This window comes from Uloborus diversus, chromosome 1 (assembly GCF_026930045.1).
Source record: "Uloborus diversus isolate 005 chromosome 1, Udiv.v.3.1, whole genome shotgun sequence".
In the NCBI taxonomy this organism is placed as follows: domain Eukaryota; kingdom Metazoa; phylum Arthropoda; class Arachnida; order Araneae; family Uloboridae; genus Uloborus; species Uloborus diversus.
In genome coordinates, this window is record NC_072731.1 from 129103912 (window position 1) to 129127965 (window position 24054).

The window sequence follows — 24054 nt, forward strand, 5'->3', positions numbered from 1 at the left end:
TCAAATTGTTTTTTTTTTTTCCTGTTGAAAAATCTCAATTTTCTCTTAAAGTCTTCTTTATTTAGAAATTGAGACTGTGCAATAAAATAATCTTTCTTATTCTGATTTTTTTTTAAATGTAATTTGAAAACTTTGCATAGTTGACTAATCTGTCGAAGGTTAGACTTTATGCAAGTTCACTTGTGACTGTCAAAACTTATGTAATGCTAGAATTGTCAGCTGCCCAGATGGTATGTCAGCAAAGTTGATATTTAGAGACTTGGCTTGCAATCAGTGGCGGATCCAGCCGATTGTTTTGGGAGGGGCCATCCAAAATTTTTGGACAAACTCCCCAGGGCTGAATTTAGCTCCATGCCGCCCCTAGGCAAACTTGAAATCTGCCGTACCCCCCCCCCCAAAAGAAAAAGAAAAAAAAAGAAGCAAAATATCCTTGACTCAAAAAAAAAAAAAAAAAACGTAAAAAAGTGTTCCGCAAATTCAAAACTGTCAAACTAATGAAGAAATGATGTCGTTTCACATTCTGAGGCCCCCCGATGAAATGATCACAGTGATCTCCCAAAAAAATTTTTATTCGGCAAATTTTGCTGATGATTCGGCAAATACCGTGATTGAAAAACATTTGACTTTCACAAGATGTGTGAAAGTAATCATTATCAAATTACAAGAAAAAGTTGTCTCTGTGGAAAATGAAAGAATGCTAATATTTTACGTTCAAGAATAACAATTTAATTCAAAAAATGTGTATTATAAGAGCAAATTTGCCGCCCCTGAAAAGTTTGCCACCCTAGGTAGCTGCCTACTCTGCCTAATGGGAAATTAGGCCCTGATAACTCCCCAGAAATTTTATCAAAATGAAGTTTTAAAAACTCAATTTTAGGGGTATCGAGACATTAGGTGAGGGGGTGGATTTAGGAATCTCCCTCGAAAATGTTTCAAAATTTAAATTTCCGAGTAATTTTTGAAAATTAGGAAACTAAAAACGCATTTTGTCTATTTTTGATGATGTACAGAGAAAGGTCAGGTTTCGGGTGTTAGCCCCAAAATACTTTTTGAAAATAAAGCTTAGAAACCAAAATATTCTGTCATTATACATTGAGAAGTTAGAAGAGGAGGGTTGCTCTTCTAGCTCTCAGCTGTCCAGCCTAAAAATGCACCTTTAGGCAATGTTTGCTTACATTAAAGGAAGTGTGAAGGTGCTTAGAATCTTTCCTTCCTGGAAATATTTTGCCTTTGCGGCTCTAAAAATTCGATTTTTAACTATATTTATACATATTTTAGAAAGGGATGGAAGATTCGTGAGCTTCTCCAAAAAACCTCCTTTTAAAGCTATCATCACGATATTAAACTAGGGACGGAGGGGGGTCCTATCAAAACTCGTTTGTAATTGAAGTCCCCCAAAAAAATCATTTAAGTTGCTTTTAAGCAAGTTAAATGATAAGAGCTGGATAAGCTAGTTTCGGTTGACATTTTTTCCAAATAAAAGACTTAAAATGCAATTTTTTGCTACACATCAAGGCATTTGTCAAAAGGCATGGGAAAAGAGGGTTCTCCTCCTTGTTTCGAAATTAAAGCCATCAAAACGAAAATTTAGGCTATCTTTCGTCTTGTGAATAGTAGGTATACTCTAAGAACCGCAGCACTTAGAGATCGTCCAAGTGTCTGTAGTTGAAATCAAGAAATGATGTAAAAGGTGGAGAAAAATTTTGGAAAAAAAGTTTTGTTCTGAGGATAGGGATATAATTTATCTCCCAATTAAGGCCTATACTTCTTTTTCAGTAAAATACATGTGTTAAATTTTATCTTCTCATAATATATTTTTCTTTTTTTTTCCTTAAAAAAATTCCTACAATCACAAGGCTTTGGGAGGGGCCATGGCCCCCATGGCCCCCCTCTAGATCCGCCCCTGCTTGCAATTGGAATAGTATAAAGGGTAAGGTGGGGGTGCTTTGGGACAGCAACGATGAAACTGACTTGGGACCCTCCTTGGCTCTCACCGGTCCTAAGCATTATGCAATAGAAACAAGTGTAGGAAAAGAATAATTGATACAGTAAAGCATCAGTTATGAATCTCTCCCTTATACGGTGTTTTCACGAAAGTCCCCCATTCACTAATCAAATTGTAGATTTTATGTCATTTTTCCTTCTTATCACTTCAATATTTTTTGCTGTTTCATTGTTCTTGGTTTACTGAAAGCAGTATTCCTTCAGACATGTGCCAGGCAAAGAGGAAGGGGGGAACTTATTTTGTTTTTCAAAACGCTAGTAAAAAAGCATTTAATGAACTTAATTCAGTGCTCAACATAGTGCGCAATGCCTCAATCTGCAGATGCAATCGGCTCGTCAGATGACTGTAAAATATAGTAAAACTTCTTTCATTTAAATTAGAGCTATCATGCACCGACAAAAGGCCTCATTTCCAAGAAGTGTTTGTAGGGTCCCTTATGAAGGTTATATTTAGTAGCCACATGCTCTAAAAATTAATCAAAAGCCCTATTTTTTAGTATTTGAGTCTTTCCATGTCAAACCAACCGGGGAAAAAAAACCTTCACCTAACCATGTCTAATTTTCATAGAATTTCAGAAATGTATAGTTTATTTCAATCTTCTCATTCATAACTGATGATTAGTGTTTGAAATTCGTTAAAAAGCACTTTTTTTTTTGCTTACCAGCACTGCTTTAACATATAACATTTTGACCAGTGTTTTCACAGTCCTTCAAAGACTATAGAGGTCCTATTTTTAATTATTGCTTGAAAGGGTCATTCAATTATTGCTATACTGCCGTGCTAAGCACAGATGTGGTATCTGCACATTTTATCAAAATTGAGTTATTGTCACCAGGTGGTTGTTAGTAATTTAATTTACCTAAATCTCAAGTTTTTTGGCGATTTGTGAACGCGAAATATTAAAAAAAGCTTTAAGAAAAAAGTCGTAACTGCACAGGTTGTGTAGTTTGCTAAAGCAATTTGAACGTAAATGACAAATACTAAGCCTTTAAAGTGGTATCTACGCAGTTACCACTTTTTTTCTTAGTAATTTGTTGATACAACTTTTATACCTTAGTAAAGCAGCATATTTAATGACCTAGCAGTTTATTGTAACACAGTACTAAAATTAGTTTATCATTAAATAGTTGATACAGGTTGATAATAAAAACTAATACAACTTTGTATAATTGTTAAAGTAAATATTCAGCTTTTTCTATTTAAATGTTTATTTAAAATGCAAGTTCTAAAAATGAAATGCATGTAAAATATTCATATCTAGTTCTTTCATGTAAAAAAAAAAAAAAAACGCATTTCATTCTACGGTTCAGTAATATTTTTATTTAAGTATCGTCTGCTGTCAAAATTATCTTCTTGCTCGGTAAAAATGAATCTAGAAAATAAAACATTATAAAAAACACATTCTTTGGATATAAAAAACAGAAAATTGTTATGAATTACAGTCTTAACTGTCCGGAGTTTTGAAAATGGTATCTTTCAGGAGGTAAATTCTGTTAGATTTGTATTAACATAATAAAGCGAAACTGCTAAGTCCAAAGAAAGCAGATGTTTTCAGTATTATTTATTGATACATTGAGCACGTTTGACTAAGCTATTTTTGTCGTATCTGTGCAGATCATAGGCGGCTAGTGCCTCAAAAAAGTGGGGGGGCAAAAGCGATGTGAGTGCGTGGGCGGGGCACAACACCCTTCAAGCTTCTTTTCTTTTTTCTTTTTCGCATAATTGAGCAGTAACATTAGATTTTAACAACATAACAGATAAAATCAACAAGTATTGCATAACAACCCGACCGATTTGCTTCGCTAGCTATGGATTCACAGACCTTTTTGCCCATGAGCTCTAAAATTTCATTTTGAATTTCCTTACTACTGTAAGAAAAATATTTTTCTTTTCCTTTAAAGAATTTTTAAATTAGAGTATTGTCCTTTGAACAGAGATTCAACAGTTCTAAAAAAGTTCCTCTGTTGCTTGCTTCTTCCTTTTCGTCCTGTCCTCTTAACGCAATGCCTTGTCTGGCACAAAACAACAAAGTTTCACAAACGGACTCGAGATACTTTTTGTTTTCCTCAATTTCGATTGCTCTTTGGGAGATTAGTTGAACACACACGCTCCCTTGTCTCAATGAAGTTTTATATGCTCTGAGTCTCTCAGCAGACGACTTATGAGCTTCACTGTTTCCGTGGGCTTTGAATTTCTCAACACCTTTTTTCCAGTTTTGAAATCCTATTTCTGTGAATGTTTTTTCTGCACAACCTTGAAGTTCATTTTGGTACATTCGACATGGAAAACAAAATGCCTTGTTCAGTTCTCCATAATATTCCAACCATGGAAATTGGTCGAACCAGTTTTTCTGGAATTTCCTCCCATTATTAACTGGACATTGAATGTCCAAACGCTGATGCGGGCCTTCATTAACTTCATTTTTTCTGATATCATGGTTGTCGCAAGATGTCGTCTCTTCATTAACCATCGAGTCTTCTGTATTTGTATTGATTGACGTCGTTGGCATGGAATCAGACAGTGTTGCATTGAAATTTAAAAAATCCGCGTCTTTCGATTGACTTTCACCTGCATTTTCCTTAGTAGGAATCTTGCGGAAACATGCACTAATAGTAGGTTGGTTTTTAAGTCGCTTTGCTTTTCGAAACATTTTGCAAAAACAGAGACGAAACAAATGAAGTTTCTAAATGGAAAAAAAAGGCAGCACCTGCTTTGAATTCGCATTCGAAAATGAAACGTTCAAGTGCTCCTTACAGATGATCGCCCTTTGAATGTTTCGGGATTTCTCATCTCGACCCAGAAGTACATCCCAGAAGTACATACCGGTTAACGGACAGGAGCTGGACACCTTTGTGTGGCACGCGTCAAGCGAACACTTTAAATAATAGACTAGACATGGAGGCACCTGCAGTGACACCGCAGAAAATTGAAAGATAAACATGGTGACCTTGCATGATGTCTCCTCTTTGTGTCGTGGCCGGACACTCCAAATATCTCAGGCAACGCTACACACAATGAGAACTGTCCATCGCATAGGGCTTAGTTCCTCTAGGGACTACGCGGCGCATTCGAAAAGGGTCTCCCATTTATATTGACTCCTAATGCACAGAGCCTCGTAAAAGCTAGCACCGCTATTGCCGTATGAGAAAGGAGTGAATGTGTGGCGCCATTGGCACATCAAACTCCAGACTAAAAAAAAATTTCCGAACGCTTCACCTGTTTTTATGAAGATAGGGACTTCAGACCAAATAAGAATTTCAAGGATGCTTGGTGGACCTGCCCGTTTTTTTTCCAATGGACTATCTTGACACAAAACACAATAAGTATGAAATAAAGGTGTAATATTAATGTCAAAAATCAATTAAAATTTTAGATTATAGGTAATATGGAAATAGGAACTAATTTATTAAAAAATGTATTATTTGTCATATTTTAGACAAAGTTCCTTAGTGGGGAGGCACCGATATATGCAAACTGACCTTTTGTTGATTTATCGGTAATAGACAACAGTTGATTTATTAAAATGTACAGTAACTCAATCACCACATATTCATTTATTTATTTTGGAAATTTCAACTGTTCAAAATTGGTTATTATTAGTTCATTCATGTGGAGTGATAGTTTATTTTTTATTATTTTCATATTTTTTTGCAAATAATATTTCGAAATTTTACTCAAACTGTGCGCAATGTTTCTTATCATTGTTCATAAAATTTCATTCCTTTAATTGGACAAGAAAATTCAAATATTTGTTTAGTAGTCCATGATTGGCAGGTATTTTAAATTTAGAATTGATTTCTTTTATTATTAGTAGCCATTTAACAACAAACGTTTAATTATTGTAAAAATTATAAAGCAATCTTAAAAAGATCTACACCGTAGGTTAGATAGGACGAAAAGTACTAACACAAGAGACGTGTGCAACCTTCCATGCACATATGTACAGATCAATATAATAAATTAAAATGTCTTTACCATTAATTTTTGTGAAAAAACTTAAAGCATATTTACTAAATTTTACGAAGTCAAAAATTTTTTAATAATACAAAGTTTTGGTTGAATAAAAAGGTACTAAATTGGAAAATTGTTAAATGTACGTTGTAATTGTATGTATAAACTTTGAATGTAATAACTGAAAAAAAAGGAGAGAGATTGTATTGTAGTTTTCCATCAATCGCTTGGGGGACGGGGAGGGGGAGAACTAATCACAGTCACATTTTCTTTAATGCAAAATATTTCAGTAAACTATTTTTTAAAAAATAAACTAAGAAACTTGTTTTAAATTCTGTATATTTTTATTTTTATGAATTTATTTATTGCTACAAATCATCTTATTTAAGGAAAAATACATGTATTAATTGTTTTTTAAACTCATTCAGCATAATTTCTTGCTTTAATTAATTTAAAATAAAAAATGATATTTCAACCAATTAATGGGTAAAATCTGCCGATTACAAATAATCAGAAAAATGTCGCTGGTTTCCGATTAATCCGTGTATCTGTGCAGTTTGATAAATTTTCTAACCTGAATTGCATTAACTAAAAAGGCTGGAGAAATTGTCAAATACTTTGTACTAAAAATGAAAAACTTCGTTTTACTACGTTATCTTATTTTGCTCTGTTCATTTGGAATCTCTCTCTGTCGTACGCATCATTTTCTACACAGAAAAATCATACAAAAAGAAAAAAGAAAAAAAAAACTTTGTAATCCGAACACATTTGACGCTTTTCAACAAGTGGCACAATAACGTCCCTTTCCCCTCCCTCGACGAAAGCATTGCACAAGTTGAGAACCGCCGAGTTAAAGTTAATTCACGTGATTGTTTTTGGAATTATAGAAGTATTTTAAAACTGTGAATGCAAAAGTAGAGGATAGGAAGCTAAGAAGGATGGTATATCGGTCGTTTAGCTGGTTTATCTGAAATTATTCAAATGTAGTTTTTCGCTTTCCTAAAGTAAAAAAATGAAAAAAGTCACTTTTTGTCGATCGTTAATTTTGATCTTTGAAAAGTGAGGGGGCAAGGTCCCTCCACTTTTAAAAGTGGAGGGGCGGTCGCCCCCCCCCTGCCCCCCCCCCCCCCCCCCGCACGAGCCGCCTATGGTGCAGATACCCCTAAAAATGCCTAGTAATTGTCACTTATGGTGAAAATAGCTTAGTATATGAAAAGGTTTTGAAAAGAAAATTTGTCGTAACTACATTTATTAATTTTAAATTAAGATTTTTACAAAAATACTCTCTTACCGTTTTTAGATAAGTTATTTACGAAACAACTACCGAAAGTTGAGCATTTAATTAAGTCATAAATCAAAGAAACGAGTTGTAAAACTTTAATCATCAATTTCTCATTTTGAGCTCTGCTGCAGATACCACATCTGTGCTTAGCACAGCAGTATAGGCCATATTTTGTAGTCAAAAGTGCAAAAAAACAATGAAAGGCTTTTTTTTTTTTTTGCAATTTGTGCAATTCCCTAGAACAGGCATCTTGCCACCACTTCATTTTTAAGTGATTGTCATAACCTGAACTTGCAAGCACATAAACCTTGTATCAAAGTTCAGGGGTCTATTTTAATAGTTTGTAGCCGTGCCTTTGTGGGAAGGTGAGCTGCTCTTAGATATCCTATTGCATGATTTGCCCACCAAAAAAAAAAAAATAATAATAAAGGAGGAATCAAATAAGTACTCTAAATATACCACTACTGATTGTTAATTTGAAGTAAAAAATGAAGATCGCAAATGTTTTGTTTACTTTTGTAAAGTTAGCCGTTTCAGTTGCCCATCTCAAATTAGGTAGGAATCTTCCATGTTGTGGCACTTTTCTTTAATCTCCTTCTGATGTAAATTTAGTTTATGGTGCCCAAGTTTTAAGATAAAAATGCTAGAATAAATGTTATGGTTGATTAAATCAGAACTCTGGTAATGACTTTCTTCATCACAAAATAAGTACAAAATAAGAAGTATAATTTAGTTAAAAAGAAGAGTTCCCCCAGAGCGTTTCAGAATTCCACAGTGCCCTGCTCGTTTTCCTGAAACACTAAATGTCTGCTGTCCTCTTTTCTCCTACGGCTCCCTTTTCCTTTTTACAATACATCAACATTTGTCCACAAAAGCAAAGGCTCTTTCTTTAGGATTAAAATTTATGCAATACTTCATTTGAAACTTAAGTCCCTTGTTCTTCTTGACCACTAGGATAGAAACTAAAGGGTGTGTCCCCTCCAGCACAAATTTTCTCTGTTCCTGAGAAGTTTCGCCTTGAATTATCAACTCCTAGTGCATTTAAGAAAAAAAAACAAAAAAACAAATGGTGTCTTAAAGAGGAGGCCTAAGGAAACCAAAAATCACTGAGACTCCACATTCCTGGAAAAGAACAGCCAATTGAAGAGGTTGCTACAGGCATGATGCAGGTAGTGAGGAGGGGTAATTGGCCTGTTTCTGAGAGTATTATTAAAAACTATTGGAAAGCCAATTTGAATTTTTAGGTTTACCACTCAATACTAAAAAGGAGAATTGTGTACATAGGTGGCTGGTACACCAAAAAAGTGGGGGTCAAAAGAAATATGTGGGATTAGGAGGTGTGGCCACAGTTTTTTTTTTTTTTTGAGGGGGGGGGGGAAATTGAGTTATATTAAAGGCTTTTAATAGCACTGATTCTGTAACCTCCAAAACATGTGAAATATTACCTCAAAAATTGGGACGGGTGGCCACTGCGTTCTCCTTCCAAATTTTTTATCATAGATGAGAAAAGTCCATTTATTTGGAATTTTTAGTTTTACTTTTGTGAAATACTTCAATCCACCTTATAAAAACTCATTTTTCAAGCAATCATTTATTTTTAACTGTGAAAAGCATAGACTAATAATAAGAGTAGACCGAGCTATGGCAACCCTTTTGCTGCTCATAAACCAAACCATGTGACTGGTGGATATCCTAGCAACAGCGGGCGTTGATCGAAGCAGACGATCAACGCGAGCGAGAAATAAAATAAATAGAATTGATGGAACACGGAAGAATGAGCTTTTATGAAATCCTATTTGAAAATTTGTTATTCTAAGTTGTAAATACTTTGTTAATATAGTGAGTTTTTTGTTTAGATAGTACTGTGCATTTTCTTTAGTCAATTTCAATAACTCTCTAAGCAATTAAAGATGCAAGAGCCCAAAAAGAATCGGCAAACGGTAAGATTTTTACATACAATTTCAATTTAAGATACCGATTAGTACATTTTGCGTTAACGCAAAACGTTTACGCCATTCCGTTCACGCCAACGCTGACGTAGGAGTTCCATATGAAATAAAAGTTACTGAAAACTGTGATCAAAAACTAATTACGAATGTCAAAATAATGCATAACTAAAAGAAAAACAGTTCAATCTCTGCACCTGGAAAAAAAATTATGATGAAAATACATTACGTCTTAAAATACATGTCGAGTGCCAAACTATAGATAATGTTGCCAACTAGCAACCATGCTGCCGAAGTTTTCGCCAAGCCTTTCCACCAGTCACATGATGCATCCATGGACCAATTTTTTTCATCAGCAAGTCTGAGAAAGCTCAGTCTACTCTTATTATTAGTCTATGGTGAAAAGTGAGGGGCAAGGCCCCTCTACTTTTAAAAGTGATGGGGCAGTCGGAACCCTTGCCCACCCGTACGAGCCGCCTATGCTTGTGTATATTGTGAAATAACCATAAGATCCTGTACAAGTCAAGCTTTACAAAAACTCTTTGAGCCACTCAATGTGTATTCTATTTGAAATTTAAAAACAGGTAGAAAAGTTCCATGTTGATGCTGGAATGCATACAAAAGATAAATTAAATTCATAGAAATACTTTTAAAAGGTTTTTTTTTTTTGCTTATTTCTTAGATGTATTTTGTACTGATATAGTGATTTTTTTGTATGTCCACTTATTTATATAAACAAAGATATTATAACTTTTTTTGGTGTTCTATATTTTGTACTGAAAATTCTTATGTACTTACAATATTCAGATACTATCCCTGGTTCTCCTATTAAATAGTACCTATGTATAAATAACATTTATGTATCTATACTTTGTTTCACATTAAGTTGGCACTGAAAGGAAAGTTTGGCGAGCCGAATTGCAGCCGTTGTCAAGGAAACGAGGTTACTCTGCGTAGGACTCGTGCCAGTCAGCGGCGCGACTTTCCGAATTTGGCAAGGGAAAAAAATAATTTAAAATACCAAAAACAAAACAACTATCCTTGAAGTTTTCAGAGAACTTAGATTTGTCTCAAATATATTTCATCATATTTTTATCAGAAATTCAAGGCTGTGAATGGGATTTCATTTTACAGCGGCGGAGAGCTATAGGTCACAAAGTAATTAACAAATAATTCTGAATGATTAAAAAATTAGCAGGAAAACAAATAAAAAGTAATAATTAAAAGAAGAGACTATGCTCTGAAAGACGCATACTCTGTCTCTGGTGATTTCTTTGTTCGCTGATAAAAAGCATGTGCCCTCTCATCAAAATACGGACCATCCAGTACATATCATCTATTTCAAAAGAAAAGATAAGACAACCGAAGTTGATATATATAAGGAGAATGTTAGCACACAGCTGTGAACATTTACCCATGTTAATAATGGGTACCAAAGGCATAGAAAAGAACCGCATTCTTTTCAGAAGTATAACAAGTGAAAAACTATCAGGCATGTTCTCCAAAGCCCATCTTTGTTTTTCTACAAATTTAATCAACAAGCCTTTAACGAAAAAAGAAATGTAAATTTTCAATCCTTGCCTGCAATTTTATTAGTTTGTAAATAAGTGAATCTTTTACCCTGCCTCTGGCTTAGAAATGGTATTCCATATGTGCCCCCTCTTATCCATATCTTATGTATAAATAAATCTATAGCTTCTTTACAACTTGTGCTTTCAGAAAAAATGACTAAATTAAGCTGAAATTGCCATTTAAAAATAAAACAAAGCTTTCGGGACAAAATTGATTGCATATTTGAAATAATCTGCAACCTTTGTTACCCCCCCCCCCCTTCCCACATTCTTTACCTCTGTTTAGAATAACCTCTTTTTAATTTTTCACATGCACTCGACTTGCTCTCTGGAGTTGAGAAATGCATCCTAAGTTCGTTTAAATCTTTGCAACAAAAAGGAACTCTTAATATTTACAGATTATTTTCCATAATCCCTCTGATTTAAAAATCCAACTGTGCCAATGGCAACCATTTCTTCGGAATTTGGAAAAGATGTCATTGTGTTTTTTTATATACAAATCAAAGAATTACCTTTGTGCAGAAAAGTAAAAGAAAATGTAACAATGTTAAATCGTTCACAAGAGAACTACAGACACCTGTTTTGAGGTATCAAGGAGCCCCTTTTTCATCGAAAAAAAAGAAAAAGATTGTGCTCACTTTTCTGCCTTTAAAACTGGGTGTTCCTTGAAACCCTGAAACACGTGTCTGCAATTCTCGGCAAATTTGTGTAACTCACCATTGTTTCATTATCTAAAATAATATACTTCAGTCCTGTATTGGCATTTTCCTTTTATACACTCTAGTAATAACGGTAAAATTAAAGATTAAATATCCAGTTTTGGAAAAAAAAAATGATTGCCCTTTTTAAAAAATTCTGTGTAAATAAAAAAAGCTTAGAAACTTCATGGAAACAATTAGTTATTACTGCATTCCGGAGCTTAGAGAAGATATTAATTTTGAATTTTTCAAAAAAAGATCAATTTTAAGCTCTACTTATTTATGAAAAAAGTTAAAAATAATAAACGAAAATGCATCGATGTTTGCAAATACACTGCTTGACAATCGCTAAGGAACAAGTGATTTATGCAACTTTGTACTTCAACCACCTGCCCAATGGAAATAAATTCAAGTTCAGATGGCGTGGTAGGCCAAAACTCGTTATCTGTATAAAAGACAGTGCATACACTCTCAAGATTTGTACAAAAATTCACGCTGTTTGGTTTTTAACATAAATAGTACTGGATGTTAAAAACAGTTTTTCTCAGAAATTCTCTTTGGTTCTTGAAATACTTAAGAATAAAATGTCAGCAAGACATCATTTGAGTACCTACGATCTTGGTCGAGTGGTTGGACGACTGGAAGCAGGTCAAAGGGTCACTACAGTGGCTGCTGCAATGGGTGTATAAAGAAGTGCCGTCTCCCGATTAAAGACGGCCGCTGAAGGTGGAAATGTTTTGCAAAATCATGCCAGGGGTCGTGGTAGGAGCACCACACCTTCAGAGGATCGCTATGTTGCCCTCGTGGCAAAAAAGAACAGAAATTTCACTCTTGGACAGATAGCTGCAAATCTAACAACCACTACCGGTATGCATGTTTCTGCGAGAACCATCTCACGGCAAATAAATAATGTCGATTCGTATGCAAGGAAGCCCGTATGTTGCATCCAAGTTCAAACACGCCATCGTCGAAAGAGATCAGGGGCGCCGACTTGCAAAAATTATTGGGGGGACCGGACATCATCAGGGGGGGTTAGGGGATTACGTAATCCCTCAGAGGTCCCCCCCCCCCCACCCCAAATAAAGGTCAGATTTTTGTACCTTGAAAATGCCATATTTTCTGGTGTGTATGATTTTAACAAACAGTATGTGACACGGCGTTTTCAAAGCAAAAGAATCCAAAAATTGGTTTACAAATTTTCTGCTTCAACTTTTAAATCACATCACTTGTCTTAGTAAGAGATTTTTTTGTTCTATTTTATGGGGAGGCGTGCAGTGCCGTAGCTAGGCATTGATATTATAAGGTAGGAAGAACACTTGACTTGAATGGAAGGGCACTCCCAGAGATGCCGACTATTAAAACAATGGGGAGGGGGAAACCGGGGGAAATTTTCTAAATTTGAGATGAAAGATAGTGAGTTTTAAAGTTTTTTTTAAGCATTTTAAAGTCATATAATCAACATTATAACTCCAAAAACTGGACAAGCCTGACACATATTTTTTGGCTTTGAAAAAAGGAAAAAACAACACATACAGTATTTTCGTAAAAATGTAATTTAATTTACGTATGTTTTTTTTTTAAGACCAGTTGGTTTTTTCATTAGTTATACCAGCTAACATATTTAAGTGTAAACGCAGTCTCTCATTGTCTAGGTTATTTTTGAAAACTCAGTTGATTTTTCAAAATTTGTTTCAAATGTGTTTAATAAAAGCAAGCACTCTTGTTCAACTGCAATGATCTGTGTGAGTCCAGTTGATGTAAACCGCCCAAAAATGCAAGATTTCACCATTTTTCAACACCTCATTGTATAGTGCCTTGTAATACTCCTTTGGGATTTTGAAAGCATGCGGTGTGCTGGCTTCGTTGTTTTCATACTTCTTTGGTATACGTCGATTCCGAGGAAGCGAAGGATCATCATTTTGTGAAGATTTTTCTTTTAAACACCATCCCCAAAAGTATTCAAAACTATCACGCCTCCCATTTAATATACCAATCAAACAGATCATCAACACTTAGATGAGCTCGCCGCAGCGCTGCCCACCGGCAACAGATTTGACCTGTAAGTTCGCGCACTGGGACAAATGTTATGTACAGAATATCAAACGCCATTAGCGAAGATATCTGACATATTCTAATACTGTCTAACACTAAGCAGAGTGAATATTACACATTACAAGGAAAGATACTTCTGCTATAAAAAGCTTTTATTTAAAAGTCTAAAATAGTTGGTAAGTTAGAGAAATTACAATGTACGTTGCAAAACAGGATGGATGAACATTTAACTTCATACCTGTAAAGTGAATATTCTATATAATACACCCATTCGGACATGAGGAAAAGAAAAACACCATGTTACAAGATAGCCACACACCAAATACCACACAAACCCTCTGTGATCTTACTTCTTATATCCCACAGAAAAAACACAGTTGATGTCTACTCATGGCGCCATCTACCGGACAGTGAGACAAACAATGAGAAAATTGATACGTATATATTTATGATGACAATAGAGAGTTGTTTAAATGGCAAGACCAATTATGTCTGAATATATTATACAACAACAAATTCTAAGTGTGCTTGCAGCACTATAACACCATCATTATTCACACTACTCGTTTTCAGTTAATCTGCTTACTATCGTAATAATTATTTGTTTTAATTCATTACTGAATGTATTTTACAAGGTAAACTATCTTCAAACAAGGGAAATAAAAGATAAATTTATGAGTTTAGAAAACAGAATATAACTAATACTTTTCTTGATTTATAAAATAATTTTGATGGGGCTCGGGCCCCATGGAGTCGGCGCCACTGAAAGAGATTACGCTGTTATAAGGAACATGTTGGTGGGATCATCAAAATTGGTCTAGAGTGATGTTCTCTGATGAATCTCGTTTCAGTCTGACAAATGATTCTGGTCTCCAACTACTGTGGAGAGAGCGTGGAACACGTTATGCACAAAAATTTGTTTGCGAATGTGATCGGTATGGCCCAGGCATCATGGTGTGGGCAGGCATCATGCACAATGGCAGAACACCACTTCACATTTTTGAATAAGAAAGCGATACATCGCAAATGTATTGCAGAGATGTTATGCTGGACCATGTTCGTCTTTTTAGGGGGGGGGGCTGTAGGTCCAGACTTTCTCTTTACGAACGACGATACACGGCCACACTGGAGCATTGAAGTGTCAGACACAATGCAAAGTGAAAACATTCTCCGTACGCAGTGGCCTGCTTACTTTCTCGACTTAAATCCAATTGAACTTGCCTGGGAGGCTCTTGGAAGACGTGTTGCGTGAAGAACCGTCCGTCACATAACAGTACAAGAACTCAAATCCGCATTGAGAGAGGAGTGGGAAAACATCCCCCAAGCATTCCTCAATAATTAGTGGGGAGGAAGGAAAACAGATGTAAATTGTGCATCAGTATCCCTGGTAATCATACATCATATTAAGGTACTCATGTCTCCATCATTCTGACCTAGATCATTTTTTGCGGTTGTGTGAAAATCATTTAAGTAGGATTATTTTTTTAATTTAAAGTTTTTGCTTCATTGAAGCAGTAATATCTGTATTATTTTGTACTTATAATAAAGGCATATCCTACCTACTAACTATATATTTCATTCTGTTTCTTTAATCATTATCTATTCTTAACTATTCAAAAAAACGTAATTGTTCCTTAGCAATTGTCAAGCAATGTAGAAAAGTTATGGCTCTCAATTTTGTGTGACTGTGGAAGTATATGATTAACCCCGAAACTCAATTTATTAAAAATTATTTTACTTACCTTAGCGTAGTTAATGTAGCCTACTTTATAGGTATACTTTGGTAGTGATTAAAAATTTACTTCCTATAAAAAATGAATTTAAGGCAAGGATTCTAAACCTGAAGGGGGTAGGACGAATTAATTTCGTATTTTTGAGGAGATGTGTATGTTTCAAATTTAAAATTAAAAAGTAAAACTTCTTCATCCAGCAGTTCATCGGTGTAAATTTGTAATAGTGTATCTGTACATGCGTGTGAGAGCATTATTTTTTTTCCCTCCATAAACTTTTCAAACAATCCAAAAAAAAAAAACGCATTTTGCCGTAGCTAGGATTTTTGCACAAAGAGTATTCGTTACATTCAAACAAAATTCGGGTTTCTTTTTTCACAATAATTTTCTTGAAGTTTGGGCTCATTATGTAAGAAACGAAAGCTATTTAAAACTACCAAGTAATAAATTTCTAATTCAAAAAAAAAAAAAAAAAAACCCGGTGTATATGTAATTGCAGCAAGTAAATAATTGAAAACTAATATTTTCATTTCATTTCTTATTGCTTACTCACAAAAACTGTTTTTAAAAATGTATTCAATTGCTTGGAAATAATGATGGAAATCATAAATGAGAAAACAGACCAAGCGGAAATGCTTTGACCACAATAAGGAGAGTTCATTCAAGAGTCATAATGACAATCAGATGTTTTTCCTTGGTCGATGCGAAGTGGTGAGAAACGAGTTCTGGGGGGTTTGCTGGTCCACAGGAAACCCGCCAAGGTTAACCTTGAAAACTCAAGTCTTCGCCAAGACAGAAGTTGAGTTACGGCGCTTTGATTTTCCTTTCGTAACCAAATTCTTACAAATTAAGTATATTTAACACACAACAACTTCAACTATATGTCTCAAACACACACATTCTCTATTTTTTTCACATCATTTATGAATTTACACTTGCTTAAACCTCCAAATTTACTAGAACTATTTCTTATCGCGGACCTTTCTCTTCTGTGCCAATTTAGATTGGAACATATTATAAACTCTATGATCCTTCTGCTTACCTTGTACCTGATTTTTTTCCCAATGTGCATAGTGGAAAAAATGTCCTTTACTTTTATTTTTGAAGGTAGGCTGCTGTAGTATTAGATCTGGTGTGATTTGATTATGTGACTTTTTTTTCATGGTACATAGACATGATACAAAAAATCTAATTACTGTGATGTATACTTTAGCCTCCAGAATTATGTTCGAGAGCAGCTACTTCTTGTTGTGGCTATCATGGTGAAACGTGCCAGTGTAGAGGAGACTGAGAGCAAGATTGTAGGAGAGTTCTTGAATGAAGTTTCACAACTTATAAGTAGTGGAGATGCAGCCATGGTAATTGTCTCTCATCCTTAACATTTTAATGCATCTCAATTTTGCGTTTATTGAAAATGCTACCATAGAGTAATTCTATGGTTTTATATGCATTAACGAAATGTAAAAGGAATAGACTCGTTTCTTTCATTTTTTCAAGGAGAGCAAAGGCTTTTCAGATAGATGTTTTGCTGACTTGCTTAATTTAGTTAATTGTTCACCATCTATTCCTTTTCTCCCAAAGGTTAAATTAGCCAAGCAGCTAAATTAACAAACCTTGTAAATAGTAAAAAGGATACAAGTCCACAATGATCATAATACAAACACTAAAAACAAAAATATAAAATAAATAAGTGATGAAAATATTCTACATATATATGGTAGTGATTTTTGAAAAGGAAAATTAAGTTTTCACTATATCTTTAGCAAAACTTGGTCAAAAGTCCATTTTGTAGTTTACATCAACTACATGTTAACCACAATACAAGCTGTGTGTGAGAGCTTGCAAAATTAAGTCTAACAATGGAGTCATTTCGGAAATTTTGAAAGTATTTTTTCTGAAAAAGCATGCTTAAAGGCATAAAATGTGACCATTCTTCAAATAATTTGACAAAGTTAAGTATTTTTTAACAATTATTTTAATTGTTGCACAGATTCGTCTTCATTTTTTTTAAAAACTCTTTTGCACATGACATTACAAGTGATGAAGTGTCATTCACTGATGCCATTAGCACAGAGTGCATTATTTAATTCGCTTCTTTACTCATATGTAGTGGCAACAGTATGTTTGAAACACAAACGTAGAGCACAATATATAATTCATGAATTATCAGAATCTTGAAGTGCGGTAGACAGCATGCGTAAACATTCAGTGCGCCAGTATAAAATGTGCCATAGTACATCACTTGTGACGTCATAATGACCACGCCTTGTTTGAAAAATCAGACATTTAAAAAAATTAATTAAAAATGAAATGTTAGGAAAATGAAAGTATTTTCTGTATTCATGTTCATGTTATTATTATTTTTTTTACTTATTTATTTATTTTTTTATTATTATTATTATTATTTTTTTTTTGCTCATTCTATCAACTTTAATGACTAAAAGTAGTACTTTTGACTGAAGGAAACAACCCCATTCAAGTAGACTTACTAAAAAATTTTGTACATTGTTATTGCTTAGCATCAGTTGCTCATAATCTATGATGAATTGTGGCATTTAACTATTGTATGCTTATTATCAAAGCTTATTACTTACGCATACTTTTTGTATTTAATAAGTGTCAGTCTTAGATTTTTAGTATCTTTTTTTCTTATTCCCCTGAACAGCAAGTGATTGGTTGCTCCATCCTAACAGCACTCCTGAATGAATTTTCCAGTTCTACTCGAGCCAGTGATGTAGGCCTCACATGGGAAACTCATTTGACTGCTAAGAGGCGATTCGAGGTATAGCATTGTTAGCATAACTTATGCAATGCAAAACAGTTTTTTTTTCATGTCTTATAATGGTCAATTTAAAATAAGCTTTTAAATTTTAAAGCGCAAAAACAATTTTTATTGGTTATTATTATATTTTATTATATTGAAAAAAATAAATAAAAACTGAAAAATCTTCAGAAGCAAAATTGTTAAGAATTATTGGTCTTGAACTTCCAGAATTGTGCTCTAAAAAGGGGAGAGAACTTTAGAATAAAATGTGTACTTACTTGAAATTAAGGAAAAGCTTAGACATGTAAAGTATAAATTATTTTGATTTCACATATTGCTGGAAAATAATACTCAAGGTAGTTTCAATTATAGTAAAATATGTCATATTTATATTTCTGTAAATAAATATCAGTATACACGTTTTTTACTGGTAACAAAAAGATATGTTACCACATTTTTAAATGATTTCATTATTTGTGTCGCTTCTGTAACAGCCACCGAACTTTTTTTGCAATCTGGTTACACTGCTTGGACAGCACTAATTTTGAATTAAGCATTTTTTCTTGTACTTCTTATATTTTATATTCTATAGTAGTGGGACTTCACTTTCTTTATTTTGCATTCCCACTCAAAAGGTGTGATTCAATTGCATTGCAGTTTGTTTCAATCACTCATAAAAAATTAATTATTAAATTTTTAAAATTTTTATTTGTTGAAAGTTTTATAAAATGAAGACCTTAAGTCAGGCAATAGAATACAGAAATAGGGGATTTCCAACACCCTGAAACAGTGGTGCCCAACATACAACCCACAAAGCTGATCATGTAACCCACTGTTATGTTCAATGTTGGGAATAAAAAACTAGGTTCTGGAACTTCCAAAACCTGTTCATTTATATGCATTTAAAAATGCGTAAATAAGTAAACAAGTACATTTAATCAGAAGACTTATTAAATGGTTCTTTATATATATTTTGTTTAGAAAAAAGTAATTAGGGGCAGAAGAATTTACTTTAAAGAACCAAAATATTGTCAAGTTTGTTGCATGCATAATTTGGTGCATTGTGTGTTAACACCAAAAGCCAATATTTTATTACAAAGAACCGAAAAAATTTTCAAGTTGCATTGGATGATCAGATGCATTGTTGATACCAAAAGCCAATATTTTTTGAGGTACATTTATTGAAACTTAGTAATGGTTCATGTAAGCTTTGTTCCATTCATTATCATTTTCCTCTGCACATTAAATATGTATTAGACATTTTAACATCAGTTTATTGCATGCACTATATTTATACAAAAACCTAAATTCATAGGATAAAGACAAATAAGAATGGTTTAGTTTTTCTTGTGTTCACTGGTATTTTTCACTTACAAGTAAGTGTTTTGATGAGGTAAAAGTTTTGCTAATGCCCATTTCCAAATATTGGCAAGTTTAATAGTATTACCAAAGACCATATAGCTTCGCATAAGACTGGACACTTCCGTGGAGATCAATGCTTTCACGTTTTCTCCCACTTTAAGGAAAGTTATCATAGAAAACAACTTTACAGGCGAGTTGGCGATTCAATTTCGGCGGAAAAAAGGTTTTATACTGTATTAGTGATGTAAAATACCCGGGTATTTATTTTTAGGGGTAAATACTCAGGGTATAAGACTGGGCACTTCCGTGGAGATCAATGCTTTCACTTTTTCTCCCACTTTAAGGAAAGTTATCATAGAAAACAACTTTACAGGCGAGTTGGCGATTCAATTTTGGTGGAAAAAAGGTTTTATACTGTATTAGTGATGTAAAATACCCGGGTATTTATTTTTAGGGGTAAATACCCAGGGTATTTATCCGGGTATTTATTTTAAAAATTTATTTTTAGCTAAAATACTCTTCTGTATGTATTCCACTAGGTATATTTATACAAACCATATGTAAAACAATAAATTTTTACCCAAAAATTGTATTTTGACCACATATTTAAAGAATTATTGTGCGAAACACAACTTAGCAATCTAATATGATATTCACATTTAATGTGTTGGATATGCCTAATCAATGTTGATAGCCAAATTTCAGATATAAAAAGTAATTCCACAAAAAGTAAAAAGCTCAACTGGTTACAAAAAAAGCAAACATCAATTGAGGCAGTGAGAAGAAAAGGGATGTAAGTGAACATTTTCAAGTTTTGAGTAAAACGCATTTAAAGACAACATTAGGTAGATTTTCATTGAAATTTTTTTCTAAATCATTCCTTTAATTAAAAAAATTATAACGATAAATAAATTTTTTATATTTTTAATGTTTCATTTTACGGTTTATGTTTTAAAAAGAAAATCATCACCTTTTTATACCACCTAAATTTTTTTGCAAAATGTGCAATTACTAGGGAATTTACCCTGCCTTCGGATAAATACCCAAAAAAAATATTTACCTTCTCACCCTACATCACTAATTGCGTGTATTAAAAATATTTTGAATAAATTTTCATCATGAAGTACTGGGGAGCAAATACAAATGAGCAAGGCAACAGAAAACAATATTTTGACTTTTTTTTGCTTATTAATGTCAAAACTGTTTCTATATTTGCCATGTTATCACTTAAACAGCAATAAATTAAATAATTTAAATCATAGTATCTTAATATCTTCTTCCAAACATCCCTCATGCTACCTTTTTGTTTCGGTTTGGGTAGACCTAGACTGTGATTTTGAAATCCTGAAGTTCATCATTGAATTGCTTATACTTCTCCAATTATGGCATTGGAAAGAAAGATTCTTTGATTCACGATATGTTTCTTTCATAATTTCTTCAAGTCTTTCAATAAAAAATATTATAAACTGTGTAATACATATGTATGTATCAGCTTTACCAATTATTTCATATTTAGATTTTTTTTAATTTCCCATTCACTTTTTGCATTTTTTTTGTAAAATACCCATTTTTTGGGTATTTACCCAGGCTTTGGGTAAATACCCGAAAAATATTTACCTACCCGCTGGGTATTTACCCGGTCCACATCACTATATTGTATGCAGCAATTATTTGCCAAGTTCTGCTGCTGTGCGTCGTATGCCTTGATCAGGTCCCTCTCCTTTCCCTTCTGGCAAAGGGTGGTAATTACATGGGTATTTAAGCCTCAGAGAAGGTCATCAAGAAGAAATGAAAGCAAATAAAAAAACAAAAGTAACACAGGGGAAGTTTGTTGTATCAATAACAGGCTGTTTACGAAGATGCAAAGAGTAAAACTAAGGTCTCTTTCTTTTTTTTTTTTGTTATTTAATTTATTTCTATTTTCCTTTTTTATTGCATATATATTTTTATTAAATTTATTTACTTTGTATTTATTTACTTTTGAAGCGAGTGCCGAGATGTATTTTCATTTTTATTACAATTGTTTAACTTATAAGTTTTATTTCTATAATCAAATTTTGTAATTTAATACATGACGGCAAGTTATGTATTAAATTTTAATTAAGTTACAATTACAATAAAGATGAGAAAGTAGCAGAATGAAAAATATGTAAACATAATGTATTTAAGTTAAGGAAAAAGTGTTTGAGCAAAACGTGGGCTTATAATCTGTCGACGGTTTGGGAAGGGTCATGACCCCCATGACCCTCCCTTTGTATACCCCTGTTCAATACCAAATATTAATTGCGTGAATAACAAAATAATTTAAAAATGGAATGATTAAAAAAATTGCATTTAGTTCAGACAAAATTATCGACAAAACTAAAGTATTATTAATGCACATTTTTTAATTTTTCGCTAATATTTTAGGTATTTTGAAGCATATTTGTTAGAACACATTAATGATTTTTTTAAATGCATATAACACCACTTACTTCATAAGCTTCTTGTGCTTACTATTAAGAAATCGTATTTTATCGCATGCTTTATCATTCCAACTGGTTTCTAAGTACAGCTGGAAAACAATGTTTTAAATAATAATTATTTCTGAAATCCGCAAGTTACTTACGGTTCTTTATTTTCCTTCTGTTTATTTTTAATTCCTCGCATTCAGTCGAATTGCATTTCAGATGTTTAATTGACAACCAATTGATTTTTTTTCTTTTGCCTCCTTTCATGGCAGAGAATTCAAGGATATCTTCATAATAAAGTTTAGTAACCTAATTCCGTTCTTTAATGTTATGTCCTTTGACTTGGCGAAGTTTTTTCAGAAAATAAATAAAAAGTAAAACAAAATACTAATAACAATCATTAAAATTATCAAACTGCTGAAAGGTTGTTATAAATCTCATTAAATTAGGGTACATAAAGCAATAGAAATAGTTTTTGCTCTCATTCTCCATCCCTCCCAGCACCTATACCTTGGTATCTGAGCCGTACAATTTTGCATTCTACTGTAACAGTAAACGTAAATATAATTTCTCCCTTTATTTGGCCTACCTTTCATGAGTTATTTTTATTTGCAACTGTACAGTTAAGAAATTTTGTTCAATGGCTCTGTGGGACAAATGCAAGAGCACTTATATTGCTGAAAAGTATGTAACCAATCTCACAAGAATGCGTTTTTAATGAACTAATCTTGTTACATCGCGCGTTTCAGCATTTTAATATTTGAATAAATTTCTAAGCAGAAAATTTAGTTTTCTGGATAAAATGATGAAAAACAAAACAATCTTTATACATAAAGGGCTAATCTCTGTCCGGATGTCTGGGGTAAACTTCAAAACTATTGGAGGGATTTTAACCATTTTTTCACCTTAGATAGATAGATACATTATGAGGGAGCAACTTAGGCTGTAATTTATTCCTTAAAAACTTAGTTGTAAAACGTTATGGTGGAAAACAGTAAATTTCATATCATTTCCCCATTAAATAATTAAATTCGCAACTCCAATAAATTATAGGGGGCGCAGCAGCCACTGTCTAATGGCGGATGAAAAAAGGTGAAACAAACAAATGCCATAACTTATAACTTGCTTTGACGTTTAGTGAATGACAGTACTTTTTCATCGTATTTGTGCGAAGCTTTCTTTTTTATTCTTCTGAAATTAAATTACACCACAAACTGCTTGAAGCCGGAAATTTACCCCGAAGAAAACTCGTGGAATGGAATGTTTTACCTTTTTCTTTAGTATTAGTAATCACCGCAAGGTAGCGTATTCGAGCTTTGAAGTTGCGAATATAAAACCCATTGTTACAAAAATTCGTTGCCTAACAACAGCAATAATAAAAGTAATCATAATTAGTGATGTGGATCGGGTAAATACCCAGCAGGTAGGTAAATATTTTTTGGGTATTTACCCGGGTATTTACCCAAGGCCTGGGTAAATACCCAAAAACTGGGTATTTAATAAAAAATGCAAAAAAGCGACTGAGAATTTTTTTTTTTAAATCTAACTATGAAATAATTGGTAAAACTGATATATACATATGTATTACACAGTTTATAATATTTTTTATTGGAAGACTTGATGAAATCATGAAAGAAACATATCGTGAACCAAAGAACCTTTCTTTTTAATTGGAGAAGTATAAGCAATTCATTATGAACTTCAGGATTTCAAAATCACAATCTAGGTTAATCATATCCAAAATGAAAAAAAAAAGGAAGCATGAGGGATGTTTGGAAGAATAAACTGAGAAGTTATTAAGAAACTATGGTGTTATTTATTTTATTGATATTTAAGTGATATCATGGAAAAAATAGAAACAGTTTTCACATTAATAAAAAAAAAAAGCAAAATTTTCTTTTCTGTTACCTTGCTCATTTGCATTTGCTCCCCTTAGGGTGGGAAGGTAAATATTTTTTTGGGTATTTATCCGAAGGCAGGATAAATCCCCTAGTAATTGCGCATTTTGCAAAAAAATTTTAGGTAGTATTAAAAGGTGACTATTATCTTTTTTAAACATAAACCCTAAAATAATAGATTAAAAATTTTAAATGTTTATGTATATTATGTGTGTGTGTGTATATATATGTGTGTGTGTATATATATATGTGTGTGTGATACAGAATACACCTGAACAATTGAACTAAGTTTGGAGGAAATTTCTGCATAAGATATAGGTAAATAAATTGTAATAATAAATTCAG

General features: G+C 33.2%; 1 protein-coding gene across 1 annotated transcript in view; it reads left to right on the plus strand.

Annotated features, from left to right (window-relative positions):
* The window catches only part of LOC129221242 (exportin-4-like), a 113108-nt gene that overhangs the window by 11714 nt on the left and 77340 nt on the right, over positions 1–24054 (plus strand). The window contains exons 4-5 of the mRNA XM_054855700.1: positions 16449–16593; positions 17901–18017. Coding sequence (XP_054711675.1) covers positions 16449–16593; positions 17901–18017 — 262 coding nt within the window. The remainder of the gene's footprint in view (positions 1–16448; positions 16594–17900; positions 18018–24054) is intronic.